The sequence below is a fragment of the Pseudoliparis swirei genome, chromosome 17, assembly GCF_029220125.1.
Source record: "Pseudoliparis swirei isolate HS2019 ecotype Mariana Trench chromosome 17, NWPU_hadal_v1, whole genome shotgun sequence".
Lineage (NCBI taxonomy): Eukaryota > Metazoa > Chordata > Actinopteri > Perciformes > Liparidae > Pseudoliparis > Pseudoliparis swirei.
In genome coordinates, this window is record NC_079404.1 from 10,917,079 (window position 1) to 10,937,676 (window position 20,598).

General features: G+C 41.3%; 2 protein-coding genes across 6 annotated transcripts in view; one reads left to right on the forward strand and one right to left on the reverse strand.

The window, feature by feature from the left end:
- The window catches only part of LOC130206856 (cilia- and flagella-associated protein 46-like), a 233,052-nt gene that overhangs the window by 122,637 nt on the left and 89,817 nt on the right, over positions 1-20,598 (forward strand). The gene's annotated exons all lie outside the window — the stretch shown is intronic.
- On the reverse strand, positions 738-15,614 carry fam135a (family with sequence similarity 135 member A). Of its 3 annotated transcripts, none has more exons than XM_056435042.1 (22): positions 15,346-15,614; positions 13,427-13,556; positions 12,566-12,645; positions 11,535-11,674; positions 11,206-11,276; positions 10,902-11,075; positions 10,619-10,745; positions 9,026-9,179; positions 8,396-8,473; positions 8,062-8,111; positions 6,616-6,774; positions 6,397-6,470; positions 6,103-6,257; positions 4,062-5,979; positions 3,791-3,951; positions 3,584-3,675; positions 3,392-3,489; positions 3,014-3,165; positions 2,761-2,871; positions 2,545-2,658; positions 2,193-2,405; positions 738-1,585 (listed from the first exon to the last, which is right to left on the reverse strand). In XM_056435042.1, the coding sequence occupies exons 2-21, from the start codon at positions 13,501-13,503 to the stop codon at positions 2,200-2,202; spliced, it is 4,191 nt and encodes a 1,396-aa protein (XP_056291017.1). In that variant the 5' UTR covers positions 13,504-13,556; positions 15,346-15,614; the 3' UTR covers positions 738-1,585; positions 2,193-2,199. The 3 variants fall into 3 exon arrangements, with proteins under 3 accessions (XP_056291017.1, XP_056291019.1, XP_056291018.1); XM_056435044.1 differs by having other exon boundaries at positions 738-2,405; positions 4,062-5,553; positions 5,803-5,979; positions 15,346-15,613; XM_056435043.1 differs by having other exon boundaries at positions 738-2,405; positions 6,616-6,771; positions 15,346-15,613.

A 20,598-nucleotide genomic window follows, 5' to 3' on the forward strand; every position in this document is an offset into this window, starting at 1 on the left:
GCAGCGCGAACGATTGAGCCATACCATTTCTCGTCGTTGCAGGGGTCCGTCTGTTGTGATTGCATTTTATTGTTTTAAACGTTCTTCGTATTTTCATGACACTATTTATTTACGTCATGCGTTTTACCAAAGAAAAAAACATTCTTGATACAGACATGAAAATAAATATTAATATTTCAACGTGGTTCTCATCAGATATGTCCCCTATGTTTTAGTTGGTATAGCGGTCTCGTGCTAATTAGAGGTCCAGGCAATACACTTGTGTGGCACCCTTGCTGTTGTGTTAAAAAGGCTACGATCAGATTTCCCTTGAACATAGACTAGTGCTCAATTAGTATTTTGACCAATATTTCAGCCCTGAATCGGAGTTTTTGTGTTTCCATTATTCGACGGTGTTGATAAAGTAATCGGGAGTCTGTCAAACCACACCATGTGTTAAATATGGTCATGGCTCTTGTTATGGCCAATGTGTTTCTCCCCATGAGAAGTCTTCATGCGGCTTTATTTTCCCTTTTCATGTTGGAATAAAAATGAATAGCAAGGTTTCTCCTGGCTTTAATTGTTTTTATTTTCATATGAACGTCTACACTGTATTCCTGTGGATTTACAATGTAACGTTTCAATACAGATGGGGAAGTGGTTAATCTGGTATACACTTTTGGAAATGACTGTACCTCGGAGCCTCCGTTTATCTGTTTCTATTATTGCACTGGCAGAACACACTATTCTCCAATCAGTGAGGTTTCAAACTTCCTTTATGTAAAAGGCGTAACATATACAGTGCCTCAGTAGGAATGACAACTTATAATGCACAATAAACCACATGTGATCATACATGTAGAATAGAATTAAGTGATATTCTAATAAATCAAAAAATACTCTGACTTCAGACTTTTATGCATGTTTAAGCAAAACACTCCACACAAATTCCCACTTTTATTGTTGGTCTTTAAAATAACACAGGACCGTGATGACACCGCCATCTGCAGGGCCATTTGATCGATTAAAGAAAAAAATCTAAACAATAATGAAAGCAAGATGAATAGCATTGAAAGAAAGGGCACAACAGAACAAACATGCGTTTAATCATAATGAACCCAGAACAAAAGATGTATATGAATGTTAATCAAATCTAGACTCAAATTCATCACAACCGTGTTAGTGCATGAAACTACCCCCCCCCCCCCTGACCCACACAAACTGCATGACTAAGAGTGTATTACTAGTTGATATTAAATCACCGTAGAGCTGTTTTCTTGCACTTAGTTTACCAATACCTGTAATTAGGAGGGGCACATAACAAGAAAAGTCATTTAACCAATTTCATAATATGCATATTTAATGGTAGGATATATCAACAATTTTCCAAGAAACATTTTTTAAATGTCAAGCAATACTGTCTTGTTCAAACACATTGACCAAATTATACCAACCAAACACTTTCAATAAAATAAAGTTCATATTATCATAATGTGCTTTTACTGAATGATGATCATTGCTTAAAACCTCTGTAATAAAATGGTGTTATGTTGTCGGTAAAGCTTTGTTCTCCCAACACCAGGTTGGGTAAATGTTGTGCAGCATTCTGAAATGGCAAAGAACAGCAAGTATTAAGACCAAAGCAAAGGCTGCAAAGTCTGAGCAACAAACCCATTTCAAATGCAATCTCTGCCATTAAAAATTATGGAAGATTGTTGATAAAAAAGTAACTTGTACAAATGATCATTTTCAGTACAAAAGCTTGTAAAATGTAATTGTGGTGCAAATCAATGCAGTGTCTCTTGGTGGGAAACATTTGCCATGGTGAGAATGGATGTGCAGACGTGACTTGGGCCAGATCACCAAAACAGCCATTTCATTGTTGTAGCAGCTACATTTCCAGTTCAGCATCAAATATTAATTGAACAATTAATTAAAATATTAACATAACACAAATACCACTGAAAATGTAGCATATGATGGGAGTAGTTTCCCCAAACACAACACTGTTTAAAAGATGGCAGTAGAAAAATAAAAATTTCCATATCCACTGATTACAACATAAACATGAAATGGAAATTGGACATGTCTTTGAAAAATTATTATATGCATTTAAAAACCAAGAGATAATCTAGATATGATAATCAGAATACAGGTTAGATGCAGTGAGGTATTAGCTCCACATTCCTCTTATCCACAATGTTTGATCCTACCACAGTTCTACTGAAAGAACTTGAGGCCTGCAACAAGGAAGAACTTCTCCAGGAAGATCTCAGAATCGAGGACGGCAATGTGGGCCGCCCGACCAATAAGGGAGTTGGCTGTGTTGGGCAGGGCATGAATGACATCATATCGCACAAGATTACAGTCTTTGTTCTGAAGTACTGGCAGCAGCAGGTTCTCAATCATCTCAGCATACACAGAGCCTGGTATGGACAAGAGAAACAGGCTGAATAGGGCACGGTTGGGTCCTGGTGTCTTCAGCCAATTTGAGCCCACAATGTGTGGAATTGTAGGATGGCATACAATTCAGTTTGTAGATGTAATTAGTCAATCCAAACCCACCTGTTTGTTTGTCCTTTAATGCAGTTTTGCACATTTCTATTCGGGCAGAATGATAGGGCACATAACGGTCCTGCAGTGACCCGACCAGTAACACGTTCTTGAAAAACTGCAGACCTTCAAAAAAAAAAAAAAAAAAAGATGAATAATAGAAAAGTCATTTCTACAATCTCATATTCCACATGAAATTTATTTTGTAAAAACAAGGTAAAAGCTAACCAGATTTCTTGCTGAGCTTGTAGAGGAAAGTTTGGCGAGGATCAGAGTTATCACGACAGGTCAACTGAAGGAGTGACCCGGACTTTTTCCACTTCTGCATGAACCAAAGGCCTAGGAACAAACAATTAACAGTCATTTAACAGGCTTCACCACCATGACAGAGGAGAGGGAGAGAATGAATACCCATGGCAACGAACAGTTTGCTGTTAATCTGTGTGCCATCTTCTACCAGCAGCTACATCTTTTGTCTTACCTGTGTTGACCAGAGCAGAGCTGTTGTACAATGTGCCCAGGTGAGGTCCAGAGAGGGAGAGGAAGGTGTGCAGCCGGCTCAGGTAACATTTAAATCTGGGCCTAGTGAGCACTGAGCGAGCGATGAGGTTTCCCAAGGAATGACCCACAAAGCTGCAAAGTGACAACAACACCAAACAAGTTTACAGACATATCTCTCACATTAACTATGTTACATAACACATCTTCACATAATAGAATTTCCCCAACACAATCCGAGTGATGAAATTGGCTAAAAGAACAACTTGTAAAATGTAAACTGGTTGCAAAGGTAACAAGCATGTATTTATGACTGTTGAGAACAAAGTAAAGTGCATGTGGGTAGAATAGAACATTGTACCTTATCTTTGACACGGTGAGGTTGTAGATCTGAATGTACTGGACTATTTCATCCAGCAGTCGGTCCGTCATCGTCTCAAAGTCAGCAAACGTGTCATTCTGTTTATGAAATGAGCAATGAATGAAAAGAAGAGCCGAAAGCATTTCAGCTCATCCATTGATAACAGCAGTGTCAGTTTGCTTATTCACTCACCTGGTTCCTCTCTGACATGAGGAAGTCTATGCGAGCACCAGGCAGTCCAAGCTCCAGGTAAGTCTTCACCAGTCTCAGGTCGGCACTGTTCCCTGTAGCAGAAAAGGGAACATAAAAAAAAACATCAAGATGATTTTCTTTAACAAAAGAAATAAAAAAAATACAAAGACCAGAGGACCGAATTCACTAAAGGATAAGGTTTCCTACCGTCCAGGCCGTGGACACAGACGATGAGATGGATGCCTTCTTCACACGTTTCATCTTCCTCCAAGCTGAAGTAGGGCATGGTGGATGCCAGCTCAGATACTTCACTATACAAGAAGCCAGGCAGCTTTAGGTGTGTCATTTCTTCCTTTGCCTTGATGAACCTGCAGAATTAGAATAAAATAGTTGATGAATATTAATCTTTATGTGCCAGACAGGACAAATATCTGCATAAAGTAAAACATCAAGTGAGACATGAGAGAAGCCGACTCACGCTTTCATCTGTGGTGCGGATGCACATTCGTACCACCGCAGGCTACAGGAAAAGGAGGTGAAGGGACAGGGAGGTCTGCCTAGGCTGTACCCAGCACTGCTGGAGGCGACGTTGGAGCAGATGGGAGCTTTCGATAAATCCTTTGTTTCACGGGGGTAGCCGATGCCAAGCTGTTCAAACAGAAGACTCGTCTCTGAAGCGGCCGCATCCCCAACCCCACTTTGCTCCTCATCAGTAACACCGTTGACAAAAGCAGAGCCATCACTTTCCTCGTAGTAACCATTCTCGATCATCTCGTGTTCGGTCTCATCCTCGTCCTCCTCGACCTGCGGTCCTTCCTGGATTCCTAAGGTAATAGCAGATGTTTCCACAGGGCTGATCTCAGACACATCTGTGCTAGAGCACGAGCCAAAGTAGTTATCTACCATCCCACGTTTTACCAGGTCAGTGCTACTGGTGGCAGAGTTACTGGAAGGGCAGGTGGTATGGGGGTCACTATGGGATTCTTTAACAGTCCCAGAACCAGCTGCTCCTTCTAGTCCAAGATCAGAAGTACCTATTAATTTGGCATCCGTTTCCAAGTCAAAGTACGGTTTTACAAAATGGGAATCAGCTGCAGTAGTGTTGATGGTGCAGGCCGTGTTGATGCCAGGTCTGTTAGTGATATCCTCAGAGAACACGACACTCTGCTCCTGCACAAAAACACTGGACTTCCTGCATGGGACTTCAGCTCCGCTGGAGCCCCTTGAGGAACCTTCAACCTCCTCATCTGAGGGCAAGGAGTTGATGGAAGTGAGAGAGGACTGAACTCCACTGACAGCACTGGTATTTTCTGGGTAAAGAATGTCTGCTGCCCCACTGGGCTTTTGCTCGGAGCTTTGCTGAACTGGCCGTGGTGCAGGACTAAGGAGAGGCCTCTCAGGCGGGGGGGCACCTCTGCCAGTTCCAGGGATGCCTAGTCCTGCAAAGGTCTGAAGTCCCGGAACAAGCCGAGTGGTGAAGGAGCTCGGCTCACTTTCGATGCCCGAATCGGAGAGTCTCGATGAGGCACTCGGGGCTCCTCCATCTGACAGCCTGATACACTCACTCTTCACCTGGACTGAGACACGACAGGACTGGCTGCGCTGTGCTGCCTCTTTACCAGGCTTGTCAAAAACAGAGTCCACGACAGACTGCTTTGATTCACAGACGTCAGTCTGGGTGATCTCGGGAACATTACCGCTGACAGTTCCATCAGTCCGACATGGGGGCAGAACCGTTACTTTGCCCCCTTGGTATGGGCCCTTTTTACATGGTTTCACCTCTATTTGCTTCAGCCCAGCTGACCACTGGGGCAGCAGTTGGCCACCGTGGTCACCTTGCTCATCTTTGCAAAGCGGTTGGTTGCCTGTAGCGATAACCCCAGTACCAGCCTGAGGATTATTCTGTACGTCAGTGTTTGTAGGCTTTTTGAAGGAACCTTTTGGACCAGCAGCAGTACCAATATTGTCATCTGCAACAGAATCACCAGAGTCAAACACTGAATTAGCATAAGTCCTTAAATAACTACTTGAGTCCCTCTGTAATGCATCTGGATCCTCTTCCTGGTTGAGGGGAGCTTCCCCTTCCTTGTGCTTGCGGTCACCATAAGGAGCTTTGAGGTTCTTAAAGCCCACCAACACCACAGAGTCCTTGGAGCCCTGTCGTATCAGCTTCTTTGAGTTCTCAGTCTTTGAACTTTTCTTCAGTTTGACCGACTTGCCTTTGGACTTGGGTGGTGGATCAAAGCTGTCTGGCCAGGTGTTATCCATCGGGGCACCCTGAGACTCGGGTAAGGGGCTGGCTGCTGCACTACACTCCTTGGAGTTGGGCTTGTCCATTTTGCTGGACACCGAGCCAGTCCTTGTGTTGTGCATGCCGAGCCAGGGCCCATCTCGATCTTCAGATTCAAACCATGTTCAACATAAAAAAAGGAGACAATAAAAAAAAGATTTGTTTTAAAACATATAGTCGATGCCTACCGATTGTACATGTAGTTGAGTGGTAATACTGCATTACTGACCTTCAGTGATAGAATCCAAGTATCTATCTTCAAAGATGATTGGCAGGGAGCTTACATCACCATCTAGGTCTGCACATTCTACTGGAAGTGGAGGCAAAGACAAGAAGTAGCTGGAGCTTTTGATGGCATTAGTCATCTGCTGGTGACTGTGAGCACTGGTGGAGGGGAGGGAGGGGAGAAGAGTGTAAGACAAACTAAAAACATCCACACTTGCATTATGAAGCCTGTGACCGGAACCTTCTGATCTAAAATACTATAAAGTATAAGCAAAACAACAATGCCATTGCATCTTACTGTAGTTCCTGATACGCCAGTGCAGATTGTCTTGGATGTTCGAGACAAAAGAAAGCCTCGGCAAACCGCCGTACCTGTAACAAAACCACATGAGTATACGATCAAGACTCTTTAGTAAAGTGTTTGATTAGTTATCAGATCAAAAGCATCTTCTTGTAATTCAAAAGGGAACATGTCAAATATTTAAACTTGCAGAGGATTTAAGAAGTTGGGACTCACTCTCAGTGTATGGTGCTCCATCGCGAGTAGGGCAGCAACATGCTCCTGCAGGGAAACGACCTCGAGAAACTGTCCCCAGAGCGCCATGAGCAGAGAGCAGAGCTGTGCCAGGTTCATATTGACCAGTTCTGCCAACTCGTCAGGGGACTCGGCTTTCTGCTAAAAGGTAACAAAACACAAGTGAACCACTAGAGGGCTCAAGCGAGCCTTATTCCCCTCATGAGCAACGTCACGCAGTTCTGTGCAGCAGACGACTGTAATGCAACCCTTGTTGAGTCGGGCAGGAGCTCATTTTAATGTTGTTTAAAACATTAATGCGACAATTCCCACTCATTGGGCCCCTAATCATTTCCCCCTGGAGTTGATTGTACTTTTTTTACACAGTTAAGCAATAATAATAACTACATTTTGGTTTTTCCAGTACCTTTTATGCACTGCTCACAAAAAAATTGACCAGGGAATAATCATAAAAAACAGCTTGTTAAAATAAAATGAAGCAGTATATGAAGTCTTCACAAAATAAAAAGTTAATCTATTTCTATTCCTGTGTCTGTAATAATTATTCGTATTGGGTATCTAATATGAAATACTATTTGGAAATAAATTGCCACACACACACAAACGTTGACTTTTCATTGCCACCATCATCCAATCGATCCAGCGCTCTGCATAACATTCTCCATCACTCGTAAGCGGTGCAACGCTTCAGGACTCCAGGATCCATCTACTTGCGCTCTCACCTACACAATTATAAAACGTTCCCGAGACTAGTCTTAAAAAGGTAACTCTACCAACTGAGCAGAAACACCTGAAAGCCAGTCTGCTTACAAATTAACAAACTCTCTCGTAGCACAGAGGATTCAGTGACATCTCATCTACATAAAATGCCGACGCATCTCGAATCACTTTGCAACTTAAGGGTGATCACCACTGACTCCAGTTCAGCTTTCTTTAGGCAATTCTGTATTACTTGGTAATGAACATATTTCCGCTTCCACATCCAGCAATACTTGATACAAAAAAACCATTGCAAAAGTAAACCTTATACCATCAGCCTGCTCGTTTGTGTTCCTTTTTTATGCAGCGACAAACCCAGTTTGCACGTATGGTACCATTTGCTTCCACCGTAACTACAAAAAGATACTGTCTAAAATCAAACAGCATCTAATATTATTGGTATGCACATCCGAACCAATCTTAGTACAACTTCTATCGTACATAAAATGAAACACTATTGTGCACTCCAAACAATCAGGACTTCACACTCAAGCCCTCCAGTCATAGGAGACACATTAATCATATGAAAGATGTTTTACTTTACAAACAACTTCTCTACGGCCCTTATATCTTGTTACCTTCTCCTGCCCTATAAACTAAGCACCAGGCTAGATGATTTCTATAAATGTTTTTGCATAATTGCCTACTGAGGAAATATGAAAGTCTTACCTTAACATGTTCACACAACTCAGCTAGGCGGGCCTCTAAGTCGAGTTGTTCTGAGAAGGCAAAGGAACAGCATTCCTCAGATTTACTTTTATAATGCTTTTTTTAAATGATAGTCTTTTTTTTTTTAAGAGCAGAATAAGAAAACGGAGGTATCAGAAAGTACATTTTAAAAGACTTAAGCAGAAAGTCACTCCAGGTTCAAGAGACACTTTGACCAATGCCTAATTGTAAAAGATAGAAAGAAATGGTGTTTTCTACAGAGAGGAAACTAGAGTGAAGAGAAATAAAAGAGAAAGGCAGGCTGATTTGAGGTACTGCAAGGGTCAGGACATACCTATGTAGACGAGCCTTTGACTTCGGGGATAGGGTCTTCTGAGTACTCGCTCATATAGGACTTGCATGCTGGACTTGGCTAGTAAGATTGCACATATACCTTTTTGTTATTTGGTATCCTGGGATAGGTTAATATCCGTCTAATTGTGTGGGTTAGGTTTAGTGAACCACAGTTACAACGATGACATGTATTTAGGTGCTGTCACAATTTGGCTTCAGTCTACTGGTTAACAGACTTATCTAATGAGTGCAAGAATAATTTTGTTAGTATAAGGAACTGAGACTACAGAGTTAGATTCCTGATTTAACTTAGCGGGTTGCTGGTTGTGTACTCCGTTTAAAGGGTAGAATACGTCAATGTGTAGGGATCAAGTGAAATGATATGAGAACTCAGCACACTTGCAAACAAACACTGACGCTGAAAAGACAAAACAATGAAAAACATAACCAAAGCAAAAAATGATTCAGAAAATAATTTACTTTATGAATACTTCCTTCTTCTCAGTGTTTGAGTTGAAAATAATATCTGTGCAGTGACGTATTTGAATAAGTCTGGGATTTAAGACTTCATACAACCTGTTGTTATCCCCCACTGTGACATGAGTTACAGTGAAGCCATAGTGGTGTATACCTAGTTCCATACGATGGGAGGAGGGCAGGTCCCTGGTAATAGAGGTGAAGTAGTCAAAGAGGCCCCGGTAGGCCAGTAGGAGATTGGAGCAGAGGTTATGGTGCAGACTGAAGGCATGCTGCAGACAAGGGTCAGACACCAGGAATGTCCTGCCCTGCGGGATCACGAAGGACAGACAAATAAAAAAATGATAAGAGGATTTAATTCTGTAACCAATATTAAATTACTGCTGTTCTGAACATCCTAAGCAGTTGTAAACGGTTGGTTCATAGCCTCTGCCAGGGGTGAAATGAAACTCAGACTCAGCAACATCAGCTTAAATGCTCTTGCCAATTAACATTTCTGAATTAAATAACGCGTTCGGCATTAAAGCTACACAGTCTGTGGTAACAAATCAAATCTATTGAAAAACAGTAAATAAGATAAATAAATTAACGTTCAAAACATGCTTCTTTTTAAGAAAAAAGGTCCTCTGAATAATTCAGTGATCAGGCCCTAATAATAGTAATAACAACTTTACATTATCATTATATATAATATGGTTAAAGTCATTCATGAACCAACTTCCTTTTTTTTATTACTTGTATGCCCTGCTAAGCTTTGAGTCTGTTCCATGATTCTGTTCCATGATTCTGTTCGAGGAGCCTGTTCCTTCGACACGTCCCATAAAAGATGTTTTATTGCGAAGAGCACCACATCGCATATTCTCCGTGTCTCACTCCAATCTCATAAACGCCGGCCGTCCAATTTACCCCCCCCCCCCTACCCAAAACAAAAACTCTTCGGATCTACACTATTCACGTGGATGACCTATTTTGATTTCAAAACGGCGAATTTCGCCGAAAGGAGACAAGTTTGCAGGTATGTATATATATATATATTAATCATTACAGCCATAAAATATTCCAACAGATTATCCTGCCAGGTACTTCCAGACATTTACTTTGTGTGCGATACCCAAAGCTTTATTGTGCTTGCTGCACAGATACCCGTCTTGAAATAAGTAGTGGTCGATGCGTTGTGGTTCCCAAGCTTTCCATTAGTGATGCATCAAGGAATGATGAGGGTTATTGCCTCCGTTCTGTCTGAATGACTCTGGTACATTCACACTACCACATCTCAGGTGCAGCTTCAGCTCGCCACCATTCTGTCAGGAGAGGCCAATTACTTCCGGCCAAATGTGACAATGTTGTGGTCGATGCCCTAGCTGTCAACAGTCTGACACGTCTCCCTGTGCTTCAAATGCAACGAATGCAACACAACATTCTACCGGAGAGGACGAAGTGTAAAATCAAAGTCCACAGCACTGTCTCTATAATAATCCTGTAATACTGGCAGGCAGCCTTGCAATACATGCATGGTTGCTTTTATCCCTTCTTCATAAAAGGAAGAATTATTAGGATTTTGACAAACATTTACTTCTCATCAAATGCTTAATTTAGCCCTTTGAGTAATACAGCAAACTTGTAAAATGATACAACAGTGGAATCTTTCAGACGTTCATGACAACTCAGTAGTAGAGAAGCATCTACAAATAAAATGCAACCATTTCCAAAGACATTGTCCATCAGGCAATAAAGGAGGTGCACTTACATCTGGTGATACTTGCTTGACGTAACTGCCACCGAACACCACATTTTCCAGAGGTGGGATGACCGAGTCTTTGCTCTGCGGTGGAGCGTTGCGGTTAAGCCATGTGGTTTTCACTGGTCGAGGCAAACTAGGTAAACACACAGTGTGAAATGTAACTGCTGAAATCAATTCCACAATAGATAACATGATGGAGCTCCATGAAGGAGCTGCAGCACTTGCATTAATGTATAACTCTTTTCAGTGAGTCTCCAACATGCTTTTCTGTGTTAGGTTGCAGTCTGACCTGATAAGGGGCTGATGTAGAGCCACTAGGGAGGCATGGATGGCTACAGACATGACAGACAGGTGGAAGTAGTCAAACATGACATTGACGTGTTGGTGGATGCCTCGCTGAAGGCTAAAGTGCAAACGAAGTGTGCGGCCACTGATATTCTGTAGAGAGCTTGGATCACCTGGCCTGTGGAAATTAAATAAGGAAGATACAGTGGTCCACATTAGTGCCGTATTATATTTGTATACGAAATGCCAATATCAAAATTCCCAAACACTGAAAGAAGAACATGCAGTTAAAATGTTGCAACACCTACGTGAAATCACCATCTGTGAAATATAAATCCAAGAAGAGCTGGAAATCAATGTCATTGAGGGACTCTTCCACCTGAGAATAGAAAAAAACACACAAAACAGTGGAGCTGGTGTGTTAAATATATGATGTATATCTGAGGACACAGCAGATGTCAAACACATTGCAATGTGCCATGTTCGAACAGTTGCACCGCAGCACAAAAACTAGTCAACTGTGGAGCAGCACAAAACTAAAAGGGAAGCAGATGAAATAAAAATATATTTGTGACCCTTTTATAACATCCCCAACCATATTGTGCACCGATTAAAAACTATATGCAGAAATATGTACCTTTTTCTCATCCAGCAGCATCATCACTTTGAAGACGAGGACATCATTGACTACAACCTCTTCATTCTTGTACAGAATTTGAAAGGTTTTGCTGCAGATTACATCATCTTGGACTAAAGCAGGAAACGCCAGATCAGAGCCTAGACAAACACCACCAGAATTAACTTTGTGTTTATGAAAAATAAACAATTGAATGATTATCGCAAACTTGTCTGCTTTAGTTCTATGTATACACTTTAGAAACACTTGGCCAGGCACCAAACCATCAGGTCAGGTGTTGTTTCACATGGCTGACAGTTCAAAGATGGAGAGAAATCTAGAAGATGTTGCTGATCCAAAAAAAGATTAGAAATGAGCAAACCTGCAGATAATATTTATAGAACCCGTGTGAAGAATGATCTGACCTTATCAGGTCTGCATTGAAGATGAAAGTGTACTAAAGTGCCGTTTCCCCATCTATTCTATGTGTTGCTCTATTCTATTGAGCAAGGTTTTTTAAAGTATTACAAATTAATACCAAATATTTAAGCATTGGAATTACACACTCTTGATGATCCCATTTATTTATGAAACGAAGAATTGAGTGCTTTGTGTGAAATTAGCAGGGCCGGTCTCTAAGCAAGAGAGACGAAGAGAAATAATGAGAACAAGGATTGGCCTGTGAGATAAGCTAGTGCCCTACCAGCTCCCTGTTATCAAAACCAAGTAAACCAAATCTACAATAACAATATTCACCTAAACGGTAATAATATCAGAGAAATGAAAGTGATGTATGCAAGTCCACCTAAAGGATGAATAGGACTTAATTAGTGTCAACTGCTTTCAGAGAGACACAGAGAGCTCTCGAACAAGAACAGAAATTGTACTTCAATGCATCCTGCAAGTTACAGAAGTATTGCTACGACTTTTATGATTTTAACTGGAGAATTGAAAGGAAAGGGGCTTGGGTTGACCAGCTGGATCCACAAATGGTACATGAATGCTGTCAAATACAGAAAATGTCTCTTTCCATCATAAAAAGATGCATTTACCTCCCGGGTGAAGCAGACTGGTCTCAACCTTGTGTGGAACCCGGGGTGGCACCTTAAGACCGGCACGAATCTGGTAGAACCTGAAAATGCAGACAAATTGTTTATGAGCCGAGTCCAGAGCAACATGAGAGGCTCAGTGACAAGGTGCAAACGGCACAGGTCAGTCACACGCACTTGCAAAATGAGACTACAACTTTCATGAATCAATAATGAGCACTTTCTGTTGCGGTCACTCGTGTAGTAAACCTGAGCTCTTAAAGCGCTGACGAGCCAGGAGCATGGAGCAGGACTTCTATCATTACAGCCATTTTGGTCATAGACGACCAAGAAGCCTTTAGTCATTTTTAAAAAGCTTTTTTCAATGCGTAATTACTTATTTTCAACAAATATGAACATGTTTGTTAACACAAGGTTTAAAATGGTGCTTTATAGTGATTATTTGTGCAAAAGACCTCAATTAAATCAACTCAACTCGTCCTCTGTGGTTGAGGACAGACTCAGAAAAGCTAAGCTCCTCCTCGCCTGTGCCCATGTGGCGTACGTCACCGTCTGCAACAATAGCAACTTTTCTTAAAATCATGTAGGGGTTTTTTCTAGGAAAAAGTTAACTTAAATAAATATATAAAATCGTACAATCTAGCATATTATATGCCGTTTGTACAAAAGCATTTTCCTCAGGGTCTAAGATCCTGGTCCCCTTCTACCACTAGCAGCAATCGGAAGCTTCTTTAAATCCCTCTAAAGCATGCCACCATAGCTTTGTTACGCATGTGAGAAACACCATTGCATGAATTGCCATCGGCTGGAAACAAATGGCAAAAAAGAGCAGAGACAACATCGAGACGGCGAGACAATACTCACCCTCTTTGGAACAGGTCCACGTTGTAGAACTTGTGGAGCTCCACAGAGAACTCCACTGTGGCCTGGACTTCAGTCATCTCGGGCTCTACAGGCAGGGATGCCTGACATCATATGGGATACACCTGGAGGCCTGCAGGTTAAAGTAATCAAATTGGTAATTTGATCCACCCACAAAACCAAGGTCAAGCACCATTATCTTTAAAAAAAGTTAAGACAACAATTAAAAAGGAGAAATCAGCAGTAGTCATAAGTCACAAGATCATATTTCAGAATATGCAAGACTTGGATAAACCTTTATGGGGAACTATTACTTGGGATGGAGTCTACATCTGGAGGCATCCTGTCCCCTCTGGGGCTAATCGGTCAACAGCTCTGACCATAATAGCATTAGTGTGAGTACAATTGAAAAAATAGCCCTGAAATACAATGTTACCAATGGTAACATGCTCAAGAACTAGTCCGGCCTAATTAAAGAAAAGGCCATGTAGTTGTTTTTGGCTGTAGTGTGGAGGAAATAATACTGGCAAAAGATAACCCTACAGACCCTAAATTAGTCATGTAATGAAATTAATAAATCATCCACTGGGAGACCACAAGTCATTGTATTAATGCGAGTGAAAACCAATATGAGATAGAAATGGGCCCCAGGAATGTGACCTGTTTGACACGGATGCCTCACGCAGAGCAAAGTAGAAGGTCATGTTGATCCATTCCTGGAAGAAGTTATCTTTAAAAGCTGTCAGTTAAAAACTAAATTAAACTGGGCACGAGACAGACTACATACTAACTACTACTAGTTAAAATCAATAAACTGGCTGTCCCCAACACATGTCTTAATTTAGGCTTTAATTTCCCAAACGATCTTGAAATAGCCACTTTATCATTGCTTTACAGAAACTGACACAAATTACTATTTTTTGGACAGGTTAAGCAACTTGGCCATATGAATCAAGCCACCAGGTATAATTTATACCTGGCTGAATTATTCACTCATGTCAAACCACTGACAGCTGCTTTTGTTGAGCCTACTTTGTAACTGAACTGTGAAGTGTGCATTAATAACATGAAAGGAAGGAAGGGGGGGGGGGGTCATTGTTAAACATGTACAATAGACAAACAGTTCTCCACTTTCAAATGCAGGGGTCTATTAATATTTACACAATCATATCAGCTGTGAAGAAACTCAAAAAAGGAGAACATGTACATTTACGGTTATTATTGCAGGTTTGTGATCCCGTGAAGGTCCGATGGTGAGCCTCGGCTTCGTGAGAACAACTGGTTCACCAAGTTTAGATTCAGATGCGCCACCACACGTTTATAAAGAATGCCAAGATAAAATAAAAAAAGGGCGCAGACTGAAATGTTGACGCCAATAAACCGACGCAGCTGCCAAAGCAGGCTGACTGCAGTTTGTTCATTAACTCACAAATGTCTATTTGGAAACATTTAAAGAAAACCAAACGCTACATTTCATAAATATCCATGTCTTACCAAACATGTTTTATGAATATATTATTAACACAAGGCCTTAACACACTCCAGCGAAAGGTTTCCTCTTTATAAACGGAAACCTGTACGTCACCAGCCAACAACATACAACTGATACACACCAGTTTTGAGGAAACGGAGCATCTATTAAAAGTTACGACTCATTATTCCTGGAGCAAGTGAGGCGGACAGGTCCCCGGCCAGTGGGCAGAATCTCGGCATGTGTATTTCACGGGTTACAGGTGGGAAGCTAACGTTACATACGTTGCCAAGGGCCCACACAAAGCTCAGGGACGACCCGAAAGACACCAAACACAGCATACGCGAGAAGGCCACGGTGAACGTGAACTCTCACTCGGAGCCAGCGAGCAGTACGAGTTACCGGAACGTACCCACCGGGTCCGGTGTGAGCCGCAGCGAGCGCTACTCACCATTGCGTTGGCAAGCTAACGTTAGCTAGCTAACCAAAGTTAGCTCCAATTACAGTCCTCGCGCCGCCGTCCTTTCGCCGTGAACCGCTGACAGAAAATACCACTGTGCAGACTGCTGCACGTCCTAGTGCGGCGAGTGTTGAGGAGCGACGCCCTTAACACGGCACACAGAGGAGAGCGGCCGCGCAGCTCCCTGAACTGTGTTGTTTGTGTTTGCTAGCCATGAAGCTAGCTGTGCTCAGAGTGACGAGCTGACAGACCAGCGCTGCTCCACCTGGACGCTCGCGACCGTCAGCTGCGCGTTACTGCGCGTTACTGCGCGCGCAGTTGACGCACATGAAAAAGTGCGACCTATAAATTAGGCGTTAAAGTGTTGCTTGCTTAATAATACTGATAGTTAAAATAATAATAATATTTATTATCAATATGATTATAATAATATTTATTATTATAACTATACATTTTAAACAGTTCATTTCCCCCCCAGCAATTCACGTCTTTTGACACTATGCAGGTCAATTGTTATGAAAGATGAAAACAAGGGCTGAAGAATAGTAATATCTACGGTGTTTGTTGTTTGGCCCACTGGGTAGGTTGTGTTTTATATTCTCTAGCAACTATTAGTTGGAATGTGGATGTCCAGGAGGCTATTTGTCAATTTTAAACAAGTTGTATTATTTTTATTTCCTTGCACATATATATTTTTTAAATTCTGAAATCAAATTCTCTGTGAAAACATTATTACATCTGGGTTTCTTGGTAATCAACATTATGCATTCTGCATGTTTTCTCGACAATTTACAGATACACGTCCTCCATCCTATTTCAGGAAGTGCAGAATGCTGTCTGAATACTGTGCCACCATAGAGATCACAGAGAATGCAGTTGCCAAAAGTGCTGGACAAATAAAGCCAACGCAGGGTAATGCTATCTTTTCCACACCTCATTTAACTAGTTTCACTTATGGGAAACAATCGTAACAATAGAACAACAAATGGGGTCCAGTGACTGTAGTTGAAAAAACATTCAAGGTGGGAGCAAGAGAACTCCAGTGGAATGTAAAGTTGACACTGTGGAGACTGTTGACTCACTCCCCCAAATAAATGACAGTCGAGCCTATATGAGACCCCTCACTGTGACCTGCAGGTTTTCACTCCGGCTGAGGAAGCAACTATCAAGGGTCTTGTTCTCTCCTGCATGCCAATCTATAGAAACATCCAGCAGCAGGTGCTTTTTTAATTTCCAAATCAAGCTATGACATGGTTGGAGTCAAAAGGTAATTAATTTATGTAAAAGTGAACTTGTGGGTTTTGTGACTGACATGTAATCAATGCCAATACTGTGGCTGTCTATAATTTCAATTATATATGACAGCCATAACCCAAACTGCATTTTCTTTCTGATTGCATTCCAGAAATATCCTTTTGTACTCAATGTGCTGCTACTATTTGATCCCACAATATCTTTGCACAGGACTTCATTCAAAAAGTAAGTATTCTTCTACACTGCAAGGTGCAATTGGTGAGATAACAATGACAACAGTAGACAAAATAGTGTCAACATTACACATAAAAACACCTCCACATTTGAGTAATACAATTACCAGTGCAGTGCAGTGCATTGCTGCAAAGGCGATTAATGTTCAACCAAATGCCAATTATCAGTATGTGTCAACCCACTACATACTCAATATGTTAATTATACCTCTGCTGCTGTTTGTCTTTGTTGCAGCACTTTCTCTGTGCATATGTTCCCCTTGACATATTGAATAATCATTCAGTTTATTGTTAATGCATTTACAAGGAGGTCTGTGGAGCTCTGGTACATATTTATGTTGCATATATATATATATATATATATATATATATATAAATATATGTATATATAGCTATATATAAAATATATATAGATATTATGCATATATATATATATATATATAATGCATTTTATTTTTCTCTGTTGTCACTCAAAGATTTTGTGTTGTATTTTGTGTGTTTTCCATCAACTTTTCACACAAACACGAAGCTTCAACCTTTTGTTTCGAACACAAGTCATTTGAAACCATTCAATATGTGTTTAAAGAATCATTTATAGCAGACACACTCTGCTAATTGATATTCATTGATATAAGGCACTTCCCATATGACATAGTCTTTGTTCCATGAGGCGTTTGCATTATTGTGTCTTACCTTCTTATCAATTGAATAACTCTGGACATGTGATCAGTGTCAGATAATTAATATAAAGCTGACTCCCTGCTTGTCAAATGTCAAACTTCCTGTCCAGATGTGTTAAAATAGGCCAATCTAGAACTTACGTGTTAAAGAGGAAACCACAAACAACCAGAGATAGCCTCATATTTATTCAAGGCAATGGTGCAGCTTTCCAAACACTGAGCTTTTATTCTCTTCCCACAACACACACACACACACACACACACACACACACACACACACACACACACACACACACACACACACACACACACACACACACACACACACACACACACACACACACACACACACACACACACACACACACACACACACAAACGCGGACTACTAACCGGTTGCTTTCTGTTTCCATTTAGCAGCTGTGAGATTTTCATCTCAAGTTGGTATTCATCTGGAGCAGCAGTCCATGTGCCCTCAGATCAGCATTGGGGAGGACCATTTCCCAGGTGGATTCACCAAAACTATAAGCATAGTTTGCTTTCACACACACACACCCACACACACACACACACACACACACACACACACAAACACACACACACACACACACACATACATATATGTATATATATATATATAAATATATATCTGTATATATATATACAGATATATATGTACATATCTGTATATATACATATTATATATAGTAAAACGTATACTTATTCTGCAGATACTGTATGTTTTTGAAAACTGTAAAAAGAATCATATTATTTTTATATTAGCAGAGTTTGGAAAAAGCTCAAATGCTTATTGTAAGTATATGCATATTGTTTTGTTTTGCTTCCAATAATCATTCGAGCAATTTGTGATATAGTAGAATCAACCCACGGTCATGGACCTGCAAGATGCATTTAACCACTCTTGTGTCTCTGTGCTCTTAGGGTTTGACATTATGTCCCAATTCCAGATTGCTGAGCTGGCAAGAAGAGGAACTATTAAAAAGGTTACAGGATCATCTCCACAGCACGTTGCTTATCGAATAGGCTCAGCATTCAACTTTAGGATCAACACAAGGTAAACTTCAGGGCCTTAAAATGGAGTTACACGAGTGAATACTGACCTCTACTGGTTAAAAATGGCATTACGCAATTTACCCTGTCCATGGTCCTGAACATAATAACTGGATATACCTGTACCACCACATTCCTTCAAGAATACAACTTTAGAACGAAATCACACAGTTCAATTCATATTATGAGACTGTGGCAGCTGTGGGGGTGGAGTCTCCAATTAGGCCTTGGCTGCTCTCATAAAAGGAGCAGTTGAGAGTTGAGAAGGGGAGAGTGAGCAGAGGCGCCGTCGTGCGGTCTGCTGGAGTGAATAAAGCATGTTCCCGAATACCTCGTTGTCTGCTAATCTCTGGTGCTTTGGGGGGAAACCCACGGGTGACGGCCATGGAGTCGTTACAGAGTCATATGATCTGAACATCATAAACAGGATGATACAGACATAATACATCCTTATTGGAATATTCTTTCTTTTTGTTCATCGAACATTCAAGCTGAGTGTTTAATAGTTCATCCTTTATGTTTCAGGTCAGCTTATCCCCTGGGGTTGCCAGAGGAGTTTGCATTTGTGGCCGTGCTGCGCATGAGTGGCAGCGCCATAAACAAAACCTGGAATATCTGGCAAATGCAGAATGAAAATGGAAAGGAGCAGCTCGCCGTCAGACTCAACGGGGAGTCTCGGTCTCTGGAGTTTACCGTCACAATGCTGGACACCGGGAGGCAAATTGTTGCTTTCAGCCCTCTGGCTTTTCTTTTCAATGACCAGTGGCACCAAGTCCTGCTCCAAGTCAGCAGGCGCTCTGTTGTACTTTTCGTGGACTGTGTCATGGTCGGCTCCCAAAATATACCACCCAGACAGAAAGTCAGCTTGGATGGATTCACATTGATAGGAAAGCTCAAAGACAATCCAGCGGTGGCGATTCCGGTACGTCCATCAAAGCACTGAGCCGACTAAAGCAATAACTATATATTATATATTCAGACACTTTAGAAATCCACCACTTCCACAGCTTGAGCCCAACACTTCATCATCTAGACTCTAGATGATGAAGATGACGGGATCACTTTCCACCAATCTCCCTGAACTATCTCCAGAATCTAGAGATAGTTCAGGGAGATTGGTGGAAAGTGATCCCGTTTCTAAAGCACCATACAACATTATTTAACAGTTTTCATTTTGCCATTCTTTATTTAATTATTTAAAAGAGAGAGACACATTTATCTTTTCTTCTTGACTGTATATGATGCGTATTCATTCAGTTTACCTAAGGTTTAGACCTGCATGAGATGAATAGTTAGAGCTTTCACCAGTGTGCAATGTTTTCTGACTGATATAGGACTTATTTATTTAAAGAAAACCCTGTTTACTTATGTTCTACGGAATTTATTACATTTTGAGCTGAAGAGGAACAGCATGTTTGTGTATGCTTTTACAAGAACCTTTATCCCTTTAGGACTTCATGAAGCGACCAAGAGTAACATCGGAATTTTAAAATGCTCGCATTAAGAATCCTATATGTTCGAAGCAGAGCAGTTTGTGCTTTGACATGCACACGTTTGGGGAGCCCTGTGTTTTCTCACCCTCCTGTTTGGTTTGTCTGGGAAAATGTTCAGTATCGTCGACGTCCGCTGTGTCTCCATTTAGACTTTACCGACATAGGTGTGGAATTTGTTGCAGGTTGTGGCGAAGAATACAAGCTGTGAATGGAGACAGCCTCTTGGTCTAAACAAATACAACGTGCTCCGGGATTACACATGAACATATTGCACTGACATGAACATATTGTGCTAATGTAGTGTTTGTCCTTTGTGCATTTATCAAGTTTGAACTCCAATCAATGCTGATTCACTGCGACGTGACGCAAGCCCGGACAGAGGCTTGTGATGGCCTCCCGGCCAGGACAATAGTAAGGAACATTAACACTATGAATAACAATAGGGTTCGTAGTTTGAGGTGTCGGAGCTTTTGGTTTAGTGGGATGACCCTAATTGCTCTAAATGGGGAGGGG